Source organism: Alternaria dauci, chromosome 4, assembly GCF_042100115.1.
Source record: "Alternaria dauci strain A2016 chromosome 4, whole genome shotgun sequence".
Taxonomy (NCBI): Eukaryota; Fungi; Ascomycota; class Dothideomycetes; order Pleosporales; family Pleosporaceae; genus Alternaria; species Alternaria dauci.
In genome coordinates this window covers 13723-26828 of record NC_091275.1, presented here as the reverse complement: position 1 = coordinate 26828, position 13106 = coordinate 13723, and the positions used below count along the sequence as shown (strand labels likewise).

Below are 13106 nucleotides of genomic sequence, written 5' to 3'. Positions count from 1 at the left end.
AGAGTGCTGCCCCCAGGGGCGAGATAGTAGCCGTAGAGTGCTGCCCCCGGGGGCGAGATAGTAGCCGTAGAGTGCTGCCCCCAGGGGCGAGATAGTAGCCGTAGAGTGCTGCCCCTGGGGGCGAGATAGTAGCCGTGGAGTGCTGCCCCTAGGGGCGAGATAGTAGCCGTAGAGTGCTGCCCCCAGGGGCGAGATAGTAGGCGCGGGTTGCGGCAAGTTGCTGCCCCTGGGGGCGAGATAGTAGGCGTAGAGTGCTGCCCCTAGGGGCGAGATAGTAGCCGTAGAGTGCTGCCCCTAGGGGCGAGATAGTAGGCGCGGGTTGCGGTAAGTTGCTGCCCCTGGGGGCGAGATAGTAGGCGTAGAGTGCTGCCCCCAGGGGCGAGATAGTAGGCGCGGGTTGCTGCAAGTTACTACAAGTTGCTGCCCCCGGGGGCGAGATAGTAGCCGTAGAGTGCTGCCCCCAGGGGCGAGATAGTAGGCGCGGGTTGCTGCAAGTTGCTGCAAGTTACTGCCCCCAGGGGCGAGATAGTAGCCGTAGAGTGCTGCCCCTAGGGGCGAGATAGTAGCCGTAGAGTGCTGCCCCCAGGGGCGAGATAGTAGCCGTAGAGTGCTGCCCCCGGGGGCGAGATAGTAGCCGTAGAGTGCTGCCCCCGGGGGCGAGATAGTAGGCGTAGAGTGCTGCCCCCAGGGGCGAGATAGTAGGCGCGGGTTGCGGCAAGTTGCTGTAAGTTACTACCCCCGGGGGCGAGATAGTAGCCGTAGAGTGCTGCCCCCAGGGGCGAGATAGTAGCCGTAGAGTGCTGCCCCCGGGGGCGAGATAGTAGCCGTAGAGTGCTGCCCCCAGGGGCGAGATAGTAGGCGCGGGTTGCTGCAAGTTGCTGTAAGTTACTGCCCCCAGGGGCGAGATAGTAGCCGTAGAGTGCTGCCCCTAGGGGCGAGATAGTAGCCGTAGAGTGCTGCCCCCAGGGGCGAGATAGTAGCCGTAGAGTGCTGCCCCCGGGGGCGAGATAGTAGCCGTAGAGTGCTGCCCCCGGGGGCGAGATAGTAGGCGTAGAGTGCTGCCCCCAGGGGCGAGATAGTAGGCGCGGGTTGCGGCAAGTTGCTGTAAGTTACTACCCCCGGGGGCGAGATAGTAGCCGTAGAGTGCTGCCCCCAGGGGCGAGATAGTAGCCGTAGAGTGCTGCCCCCGGGGGCGAGATAGTAGCCGTAGAGTGCTGCCCCCAGGGGCGAGATAGTAGCCGTAGAGTGCTGCCCCCGGGGGCGAGATAGTAGCCGTAGAGTGCTGCCCCCGGGGGCGAGATAGTAGGCGTAGAGTGCTGCCCCCAGGGGCGAGATAGTAGCCGCGGATTGCCGTAAGGTGCTGCCCTTGGGGGCGAGAGTGACTAACACTCACCGCTAGACTTACAGCGGCCTATGCAAGAATAGACGGCTTCTCGCCTACTTATACCTTGTGTAGTACCTCTCTATTGCTTTCTTACCTTCTCTTATCTCTTTTCCACTTACCTTAGTTTCTGTGTTCTTTCTAACAACGTTGCAATGAAGCGCCCTCTAGCAAACGTTTTAACCAAAAACAGCAAACGGCAGCGTACGAATGATCCAGAGATTGAAGAGACAACTCCTATCCACGAACAAGCTGCGCCATACCTACTCGCTATAGCGAAGTTTCCAATCGATGCGCTTAGCGCAGAATGGAGTTTTGGTGTCAATAGGTCTATTGACACAGCACACCAGCGCCGCCTCTGCGAGATCTTTAACGAAACTGGTATTCTTCGACGAGACCCTAGCCACCAACTGCAGATTGCCTGTTCTAAGGAACACGTAGAGCAGATGCTTCATCATCTGAAGGTGGAATTGCCAGCTCAGAGCACAGTTACTTCTGCCACGTTTGCGGATAAGGAAGGATTGGAATGGCCGTCGTTCAAGAGCTGGAAAAGCGTGACTGGAGGGACAGCGGAACTTATTACGGGTCACCATCGTGTAGAGGCATTCAAAGAGTATCTTCGCCTTCGGCAGTTAGGAGAAGAGGAGAGGTGGTGGGTGTGCCGCATCTACGATAAAGGCGGGTGCCCCTTAACGCGCGTACTGTGAACAACAGCCCCTAACCTTTTTAGACACGCTACCACCAGACACTCGTGTTAAACTTCGGGCGAATCGGGCCGATATTACGCTCCCTGACAATCATGGCCAGATATGGTCCGAGTTAACCAGCCTGTTCTGCACAAACGCCAATCTCTTTCAAGGCTCAAGCAAGTCAGTTGAGAAAGAGATGAGAGAGCATCTTCAGCTTAGTAGCCGCGTCAAGTTCCCAATACGGCGGCTAGTTACCCTGTGGAGAAATCAAAACTGGCAGCCCCTGCTTACGCGTTGGTGTTCTACCGCAATTGGGCAGGCAACGTTTAATCTCTCCACTTTTGAGTGGATGGCTAGTTGTCGGATAGATGACGTATGTGTAACCCGCCGCCGAAATACTCTGACCTGTCTTGCTAATCTACTGTCTAGCATTGGTTCGCTGCGTTTGAGAACGTACTTCGCATCTCTACATCTATTCGAAAGCAGTATGGGGTTGACGCCAGTTTAGCAGACTGGAACACGCTAGCTAGCCTGCCCCAGGCACGAAGTCCCCATGACGTACAAGACCTGTTCTACCCTGGCGAGGAGTTAGACAAGGATCCTGGCCCTTCCCATACGCGCCGGCAGGGCTTCTTCCCAACTCTAAGCAATGAGGCCTACCATGCGCTATACTCCACTGTACTTTCAAAGCCCACACACACGTACACAAACATCCTCGCTCTCTTAAAAACCCCGAAGAAAGAGGGGAAGCTTATGAGGAGTATTATGACCCACGTCAGCCAATGGGTAAACAGCGGATCCGCCAAGGTGTCTGACAGCGACAACAACAAACCCGCACTGCGGAAGTATCTAGTGCCCGTGCTGCAGAGCAGGCATGCCGGCCAGGCTGATCAAAAATCTCTTGACCTCCAACAAGAAGTACTGCAACACGTACAGCAAAATGCGGAAGCATTCACAAGCTCTATACTAGACCGCTATATTGACGAGTACCCAAGTGCAGAGATCAAGAACTACGGCGCACGCTTCCAGCATAAGGTGTGGAGAGAACTGCTGTCAATTGTGACCAGTTTCACAGGGCCAACCTTGCACAACAAGCACTTGGCGTGCCTAATTCAAAGCGATACCTACATAGCGCGAACGCCTACAATCGCACAAATCGCGTGTGATGCTATCTGTCAGGTCCCTGAAGTCGTCAACGAACCTGCGCTCCAGTCTACTAGGGCAGCAAACGACTTGCTAGAGACAATTCAGGTCGCAATCACTGAATGGATGTCTAGACACACTCTAGAAGACTCTGATAATACAAGTCAAGAGGTTCCGCTGCCCGCAAGGCACTCTAACGCCGAGTCTAGCAGAGAGAGAGAGCTCAATCTGACAGTCTCTGAAGCGGCACGTAGCGTTTCAGCACGGTCGAGTTCGGACCAGCTTACCCCAGAGCTAATTTCTCACCCCTCAACTGAGCCGCGCATACCCAAGGCATCCCAGCAGACCAAAGTTCAAAACAGGGGGATTGAGGACTTGAGTCTAAGCGACCTTGCTGCAGCCCGAGAGAAACACCGTCAGAAACGCACCCTTAGCGACCAGGTAGCTGTAAAGGGCAGTGCTTCTCTAAGCGAAAAGACCCGAAAGAAACACCGTAAGAAACACACCCTTGGCGACCAGGTAGCTGTAGAGGGCAGTGCTTCTCCAAGCGAAAAGACTCGACAGAAACAACGAGGGGCTTGGAGGAAGTAATCCGTATCTGACCCTAGCCCTAACCCAATAGACACTGTTCCTCTCCTCTTTCCTCTGCACTGGATATTGTGATTCTCGATCATCATCTATCGATCTACCCTACAAGATCCTCAGCCCTTAGCCAACGTACTATTTTATATAATACTGTTCTTATCATCATGTCTTTAGATCTTGCACAACAAAACGATAGCGATTACGATAACAGCAGTGCTGGAGAGGAGGACGGCCTGTACCAAGATGTGCAACCTGATGAGCACGATAGAGAACCTGACGAGCATGATGGAGAAGAATACCACGAGAGCAGCCTTGGGGACGAAGACGCAATAGCGAATAATCAACTTACCTGGGCTATTGACCACAGCGGAGGTGACCACCGACTACCTGGTGAGTTTAAGAGCATCCTACTTGTACGCATATAGTAACTACGTAGTAGTGAAGGGATTTATCAAGATGATAGACAGCCCCGAATTTAACGGCAGTAAGGCTATTGGAATGCTGCAGAAGCGATACACGATAGACTACGGATCGAGGCGCGTTGGGTCCCGACCAGCCAAGCCTGAGGACAAATTTATCCCTGAGTTCCACCTCGACCTTATCATTATCATCGGCCGGCCGCTCCAACCCATTGTGAAGTTCTCTACGTTCTTCGACCACGTAACAATCAGCTTTAAACACTGGCGAGCTCCATACAGCGCTAAACACAGCCACGGACTGTCGTTTGATATGGAGCATCGTACCTTCCGTCTTGCAAAGGGTGGAACGCGCGAATCTTGGTTTATTGTTATGCACCCTGTCGATAGCACAGTAGACCCTCTTCTGTCAGGCAGCGAACGTCGCAAACGCCGCGAGAAGGCGTCTGAGCACAGCGCTCTCAAACCCTCCCATGCCCTGTTCCTTACGTCGTACATTAAGAAAGTCTTCCTTACAGGCGTATTACTTGGAGAGGGTGTTGAGGCTTCTTGGAAATTGGATGGACCCCAGTCGCAATCGATCTCAATCGTCAAGTGGGAAACGTTCCAGGAGCAGTTCATGGAAGGGTGGCCAGAGTACGTGCGCAAGAACACGCAGGATCCGTTCTGGACTGAGAACCTGCCAGCGTTCCATGCGTATGACTACGGGCAGAACCTTCCAATTGAGTTGTCTACTGAGCAACTCAATAGTCTGCCTAAGGAAACCCGGTTGCGCCCTGATGACGAGACGTCTGACTCTGATGACGAGACGTCTGACTCTGATGACGAGACGTCTGACTCTGATAGCGAGACGTCTGATTCTGGGAATGATTTGTCAAACTCTGGGAATGATTTACCAAACTCTCAGAATGATTTATCTAACTCTGAAGACGCGGCGGCTAGGTCCGAAGGCGGCGCAGAGGGGGCTACGCCCCCACAGAGCGGTACACAAACAGGCGATCCAATTCCCCCGCCGCACGACCATCAACAGCCGTTTGATAACTACACACAGGATCTTCTACGCGCACTAGAGGACAAGTATAGACTGGAGAGCATTGAGACGGTCTCCTACGCGCTAGCGGTCGACATCCACTCAATAGCATCTTCCAACCTCCCTAACGCCTCTAATGACGTCGGTGTCATTCTCGCACCTGCGCGCTGCCTCCTTGCCAATCGCAACAACGTTGTTCGCCAATACCAACACCCGCGCGACTTTACCTTCTACCCTCTTGCCTTCCATCCATCGTACGGCAACTTCTCCTCCGCGCAGCCCCCAGCATTCCTACGCGACAACGTGCTCGCTGTAATGGAGGACAACATGAGCTATCAGAACAACGGTGCGAGCGTGTTGACTAGTGGTTATTTTCAGGCGTACTCCAACATTAAGCGAACTATACGCCATAGCCCCGGCAACTTACTTGCTACCAAGGGCATTGCCACGGCTGCCCTGACGCTGCCAGATCAGGATGGCAACCTAAACCCTCGGGTAGCGGCGAAGCGGCAGCGTTTACTGCGGAAATTGCGAGGCGAACAGACTCCTGATAACCCTACGTCTTCCCAACCGTTCGCTCGCGAGCAACAGCGGATTAAAGCCGCTATAAAGGAAGAACTGTACGCGTTTAGGATGGAGCAAGTTCTGTCTGTGCAGGTGTCGCAGTTAGCTGACGGTCAACGGAATTTTGCGACAGTGCTTCAACCTATCCTCCAGCTAATCCGGTACTTCTCGCTGGAACAACCTACCTACATTGATGTCCTCTTCGCGTTCAAAGAACGCATCTTTCCAAAGGTTCTCTCCTCCTTTGCTAGTCTGTTCGCGCACGCATCAGACGAGTTTTATCGTCGCTTCAAGGCTGCTGGCTCTAAAGGGCTGCCTTTTGCCCTAGCGGAAGGTGTGGCCGCATTCGATCGCCTTGGCAGCTACTGCTTTACTGGGTTCCCCCGGTCTTTAGTGGGCTCAGTGCTCGGGCCTCTCTGCACCATAGAAAGCATTGAGCAGGGTGGGTGGCCGTTTATCGACCCCAACATGCTCAATCTGCAAGGCAGTGGCCATGCTAACCTAGTGCGTTGGCCGCGCATGGACAATGGACGACCTATTATGATGCACGTTGCTTCCATTCGCCACCACTATGGGCCCCAGGTTGCCGCTTATTGTCACAGCGAGGTATGGTTCCGTGAGCTTGGTGGGCTCACAGGTAAAGGGCCTCGTGGCGCAGAAGAGTTCCTAGTAGAGGTGCTCGAAGAGATGTGGAAGCCGCAGACAATCGCTTTCGTAACACACCAATTCTATCGCGCTCTGAACAAGGGCGGACGGGGCAATGCTCAAAGCGTAAGCCTAACAACACTGCAGGCACGACAGGAGGCGCAAGAGCAGGTGACGCGTTGGGCTGAAAGCGAGCACCCCTTCTCTGCAGGGTTCGTGCAATTAGCGTTTCAAATATCAGCCGCTAACACAGTACAGGGAGTACGAGTCGATCTTTCCTGTCTTTTATCCAGAAGCGACTTCGGGTTTGAGAAGCCAGACGCGACGCGACTTTGCGCAAGAGCTCTACTGGGAGTGTGTTAACAGCCATGGCCAATCTAGTAGCTACCTCTTTTCAAAGAACGCGAGCTGGTTCACTGTGTTACGCGCTGCCGTGCAACACGCCAGGGCCAAGGCGATGAAGGAGGAATACTGGATCAGCGCCATAATGTCAGCTCTAGCGGCGTGCCGCATTGACTGTGTGCCTGGTTCATACCATGGCCGATTGAGCTACCGGAGAATGACGCGGCTAGTCGGTAACGTTCCGGCCCCATCCGCTATAGCGGCGAGACCGGGCAGCCTCAAGCGGGCAGCGATTGAGGCAGTACACCAAGCAAAGCGGCGCTCGCAAACAAAGAGTACTATCGACTTTGGTTGCCAAATCCCTTTTAACGCCATCCCGCCGCTAGTTGAAAAAGGTTTTCAGCAGTTGGACGGCCAGTTCTCAAAGTCCGGCATGAATCAGAAGGTTCGTGAACACTACCACAGAGCACGTCAGTGCCTCATCGAGTGCTTAGGTCAGCCAAAATGCGATCTAATGCTCATGTTGGTGTTAACCCTTGCATCCTCTTCAGCTACCCCTACTGTAGCGGTGAATGCGACTGAGTTTTCCAAAGGACCAACCAAGAACTCTGAAATGTTTGCGGCCGCCTTGGTAACAAGAATGCTCTGGTCTCTTCGACCAGATTACTTCCCGTCGGAGGAAGACGATGGTTGGGTGCTTTCGGTACGGGAGATGACGAAGAAGATTGGTAAGACTTCCCTAAGAGAGGCCCTTTTCCCAAGTAAGAAGCATTGCTAACATAGTACTATCTGGGGTAGAGCACAAAGGTTGCAACAACCGCTTCCTTCGACAACTGCAATGGATTCGGGTTACTAGTGGGCGTCGAGACTCCCCAAGGAACAGCGACATAGCGATCAACTATGATTCCGTTCTTGAGAAGAGACGTACAGAGTTAATGCGACTACGGAGCGATGCTAAAGGTTTTATTCAATGCGTGTTTGGTAGTTCTGATTATGCATGGGTTGACCGATGTCATACTATTATACAGGAGTCCCCAGTGTAGAGTAAGCTATTATAGCTTCCACTATAATTTTACATCTTCTCTCCTATAAAACACGTATATACTATATACATCTTCTATCCTATACAGCTTTTGAAGAGATTAATACACGTTACGTAGTGTTATGATTTTTTAAAATATTTCGTATTAACTGTAAATTCAGAAAAACACCAACCCCAATATTAACCGTACTATCGTTGTCGCATGTAATCCGTTTCTTAATCTTAACTGTGTCTCTTCTCTACTATTTACATAATTAACGTAATAGTAAAAAGACGCAGGCACTAGAGAATAGAGCCTGCGAAGTCTACATTGCATTAGTGGCTGAAGTAGCACAGTGTAGAGGCATCCTGTTACTATTCTCCGCAGGCAAAGGTAATAGCACCTTGCGCGGCAACCTTTAAGGAAAAGAGAGGAAGCCGCTATGTGTTTCGCTCTTCTTTGTAGTTATTTGTAGATTTGTAGCCTGCGGTGTTGTTGACTTATCTGTATCGCAATACGACAGCAGCTTCCTAGCAGGCTGTAATCGTCGAGAGCCACGGTACAGCCGGTGACTTAGACGACAGACCTAGCCTAACACTAAATTGGCAAGCTTCCGCAACACGGACGCATACACCCCACCTGCTAATAAGCACCGCTATGACTAGCAACTCTCGTCTACCTCACTACTTCCGTAGAGTGTCGCTAGAAGCTCAGCATTGTGCTCTTCGAGCCCATCACTCTTTTTCCGCAGCGCATAGTTCAGGGTCGTCAGGTAACCCGGTTTATTGTTCAACCTATAGGGCTTACAGGACAGAATAATTCAAGTACCGACATCTGTCGCAATGGCGCCGGCGATGCCGGGATACTTTCCGATGCGTCAGAATCAGTGTCATCTTCGGCTTCGCTGTCTGGAATCTCTGTTAACCCCACCGCCGTAGCTAGCGCATTCGCTTCAATGCTAAGCCTCTCCTTTCCAGCAATCGGCGCACCAGTAATTCCATCCGGCCCTAGCCAGGCTTCGAGGGCCCTGCTTGCCGTGCAAATTTCCGGCCGTTCGCGCTTCACTAGCTCAAGAAAAACATCGCGCTGGTTCTTCCGCAGCACACGCTCGAGCCAATGGTTTGAGACCTCTTCGTGGGGTATGAGCAGCAGCGATCCCCAGCCTAGAGCTTGAACTATGTCGAACCATCGTGTCGCTCGCTTTAGGCGGTAACGAAAGGCTGCGTGGTCAGATTTAGATGGTGATTGGCAAACCAGATGGACCAAATATGTGATAGCCTCTGTTCGTGCCTGGCCCTTCCCGTACCTGTTGCGAGTTCTGTCGTTACTGGCTAGACGATCAGCGACCTGGATTTCGTCGACCTTGCGAGCGTACGCCTTCCCTAGCAAAGCGAAAGCCCAGCGAGTGCCAATGTTTACAGCTGCAAGCATCGTCTCGTACCGTGTGCACATGTCCCAGGCAAAGCAGAATGCATTGTCGGCATCAGTATGAAGTGTTGCGCTACTATCCACTGACTGCGACATTTGCGTCTGGGTAAGAACATAACGATCTACTGGTTTTACCAAGAACGGCGTGCCCTGTTTCCGCCAATTATGCAGGAACTGCGCAGCGCTGTACTGCGAGGTTGCATTTCCAAAAGCACGCGCTTTTGCTAGCATGCTGCAGGCAGTATAGTAGGGTGTTGGCGAGGCTGTATAGAAATCAGCATCTTCCGCGACTTTTTGCTTGAAGATCCAAGAGATCGTCGGCTCATCGTCTGGCGCAATGCTGCCGTACGCCATACGTTCCTGCGCAGGCATCTTCTCAGGCGGTTCCTTTAAGCCTATCGCCTCGAGCTTTATTACACGCGATCTTTCTAGCTTTCTTGTACGCCGTAGCTCTGCAAGACGATTCTTGTTTGTAACTGTTGCGGACCTCTTTACGGATAGAGGCGTCGTCGCACTCTGGTTTTCGCTGTCCTCGTCGCTTGTTCCGCGCTCGTGTCCCCCCTCCGCTCTAGCTGTGTCTTTGCCAGCGTGTACTGTCATAGTGTTGACTTCGCTAGCCCTAGCCGTCGATTCGTCCGCGCTGTCCTCCTGTATTGCTAGGCGGTTTAAGCTGTTGGCACGGATCTCGCTGCGAATAGGCGATGAGGAGGCTGGACGTTTACGGTACGGCACAAGGTCGCCTGTAGCCCTCTGTGCTGATGGCGGTATGCTATCGTCCTTGTCTGAGTCTATAGCCATGCGGTCCTCCGCGATGCCTTCCGTTGGCGTCATTAGCCGCGCTGTAGTTAAGTTTCTAGGCTCTAGAGACTTACTACTAGCAAAGTCCATAGCAGCGCTTGTGAGACGCCCCCAATTTTCTGCGTCAAGTGTGCTGGCACCCAGCGTCTCTTTCAGCAGCCATATCGCATCTAGTGTCGAGTGGGCTATGAAAACCGGCTTGCACGCTTCGTCGTCGCCTACTTCTGGAACGATCCATCCCGCGTATCGTACATCGCCTGGTACACGGCATGGTTCTGCGAGACGACGCGCAAGAAATCTGCTGTAGGACGGGTTAGGTGGGCTGTATGCTAAGTTGTTAGCGACTGTAGCGTCCCACTGTGCAGGAAAGCCTCTTCCGCTGTGTTTATCCTGACAATGGTCACTATCGAGCTGTAACTGATCCATTTTAGAACCAAGGCTGACGCTCTAAGCCAGCGATTAGTGTGTGGGTAGAAAAGTAGTAAGAATAACAGCAGAGAAAAGAAGACGTGGCATGGAAAGCAGGGGGCCAGGGCGTGCCGGCAAGGTGCGGCATATAGTCGCACCGACTAACAAGGTAGAGTACGGTCCCTAATCCCAGAAGAGGTCGCGTCCTTGAGTGTAGAATACATGTTATTTCTCTTTTTAGAGTGCTATTCTTATATAATATTGAATACTAAAGTTTAGTTGTTGAAGACACGAAAGATCTCAAAGAGGTAGTCCTAGATAGGGAGGGTCGCTCTGCCTCGTACATCTAAGAGCGCAGTTCCAAATAATATAACACTAGTATTTGCCTTTAGAGGTGCAGCGTGAAGAAGGTTGGAGCGCCAGCCCTAAGGTAGTTAAAGCGTCCGAATGTTCCAGCTGCAAGGTTGCGATATGGCTTGGGACGCAAGTTGCCGCAACGGTTGGTTGCCAGCGAGGGCAAGTTACGCAGAGACCACGGTATGGCTTCATACACCTACTAACACCTTTTGGGCAACTCTCTGGACTGTCCAAGGTACTGCATGACAGAGTTGTCAACAATCAAGCCAATCAAGCTGGGTGCCCCAGCTTAGCTTGATTAGTGGGTACCTCTACCTCAGCTTAGCTTGATTGGCTTGATGGTTAAAATTAATAAGCTTGGCTTGTTTAGCTTGATTAGCTTAACAAAATTAATCCCCCTTTCAAGAAGCTTAAAAGGGGATAGTGTAGGGGTATCCTTATATAATCTTATCACCACGTGATCTTATCACCACGTGACCTTACTTACTTACTTTAACCTTCTTTATAGAGTATTAATTCTATCAAGCCAATCAAGCCAAACAATCAAGCTAGCTTATAGTAGCTTGGCTTAATTGATTTATACCTCTACTCTAGCTTAGCTTGATTGATACGCCAGCTTGATGCCCCAGCTTGATAGCGATCAAGCTGGCTTGATTGTTGACAAGTCTGCTGCATGAACAGACGGTTGTTGAACCAATGAACAAACTGATTCCTAATGGTTGTCGCTGTAGAGAAAACGTCGAGGTAGGCAGTATACTCAGTCCTGGACGGCACGCTGGGACTCTGCCTTGGCCACTGGTTCCTCAGATCTTCCACGAACGAGTCGATCGCCCTAGTTTGATTCTCCTGAAATGCGGCGTGCAATCCTGTCGTGATGCTGCTGTTCAGTCTCCGATTCTCGCTTTGGTAGATTCGCTTCATTGGAATCTGCAAACGCCTTGGTGTTGCACAGCACCGTGTTCCGAATCGCATTCTTGTTGAAGTCCTGTCCCTGGTCTAGCTCGTATTTCAGTGCAGTAGGTGGCTGTACCGCCGAGAGCTTATATACCCTATAGGCTGCAGCTAGAGCCTGTATCGCATCCATGTCTGACTTTTCGGCGTAAGCCGTCGTACAAAACTATGTCATTAGATCACGATATGGCTTGGGAAGCAAGTTGCCGCAACGGTTGGTTGCTAGCGAGGGCACGTTGCGAAGCGGTTGCGATATGGCTTGGGACGCAAGTTGCCGCAACGGTTGGTTGCTAGCGAGGGCACGTTGCGAAGCGGTTGCGATATGGCTTGGGACGCAAGTTGCCGCAACGGTTGGTTGCTAGCGAGGGCACGTTGCGAAGCGGTTGCGATATGGCTTGGGACGCAAGTTGCCGCAACGGTTGGTTGCTAGCGAGGGCACGTTGCGAAGCGGTTGCGATATGGCTTGGGACGCAAGTTGCCGCAACGGTTGGTTGCTAGCGAGGGCACGTTGCGAAGCGGTTGCGATATGGCTTGGGACGCAAGTTGCCGCAACGGTTGGTTGCTAGCGAGGGCACATTGCGAAGCGGTTGCGAAGCATGGAGTAGTATTTAGTGTGGTAGGTTGCATTCGGCCTGACTCGGAAGACCACGCGCCCGCAAGTCAGGCTGACAGCAGCGCTTCCACTCACAACGTTACCTAGGTACAGCAGTAACTTGCTATTGCTAACAGAGGCAACTTTCTAGGCTTCCTACAGTGGCAGCAGTAGGCAATACGTACAGCGTTACTCTATGTTAGTCTGGTGCGCCTATATCGGTATTGAGTCATGGGATCGATTTTGTACTACAGACTACTTGAGAAAGTTACAGTATGTCTCCGCGATTTCCGGGCAGTCATTCCTTCAAAGTATCTCAGTCTTGCGCCTTTATCGTGCTCTGAAAATAGCCTTTAGCTTGGAGGTTCTTGACTATCCTCATGTCAATGGTGTCTCGGCATCCTTGAGGGGCAGTAGTTGTCAGCCATTCAACGAAGACTTCGGCGAACCTCGTATTAATGCGATGTTGGCGTTTCGCAGCCTGTTCAGCAATATGCGCGTTACTCTGAGGCTCAAGACCATGCAAGATGTTGCCCTCTGTAAGCGATATTGACTGACACATCGCGCCCGTTGCACCCACGAGAATATAGACGCCATCGTCGACCTTGCCGCCCCCCTCATCCCAGACCTTCTTCCACTTGGGTACTTCCTTGTCCCGTGTCACGGCGTTGTAGGCATGAACAACGTGTTTCTCTCCAAACGTTTGGCAGATGTAAGCGTAGATCAGAGCACGTGACAATGTCGAGCTCGCGAGT

The 13106-nt window shown here is 52.2% G+C and overlaps 2 protein-coding genes across 2 annotated transcripts; one reads left to right on the top strand and one right to left on the bottom strand.

Moving 5' to 3' along the window:
* Window positions 1-3962: 3962 nt before the first annotated feature.
* Window positions 3963-7310, top strand: ACET3X_004687 (uncharacterized protein; the record flags this gene model as incomplete). The annotated part of the gene is made up of 4 exons (XM_069451028.1): window positions 3963-4188; window positions 4238-6665; window positions 6712-7240; window positions 7290-7310. 4 exons carry the CDS (start codon window positions 3963-3965, stop codon window positions 7308-7310), a joined length of 3204 nt encoding a protein of 1067 aa, XP_069306731.1.
* Window positions 7311-8606: 1296 nt separating this feature from the next.
* Window positions 8607-10076, bottom strand: ACET3X_004686 (uncharacterized protein; the record flags this gene model as incomplete). Its single annotated transcript, XM_069450917.1, has 1 exon — window positions 8607-10076. One exon carries the CDS (start codon window positions 10074-10076, stop codon window positions 8607-8609), a length of 1470 nt encoding a protein of 489 aa, XP_069306730.1.
* Between the last annotated feature and the right edge of the window lie 3030 nt (window positions 10077-13106).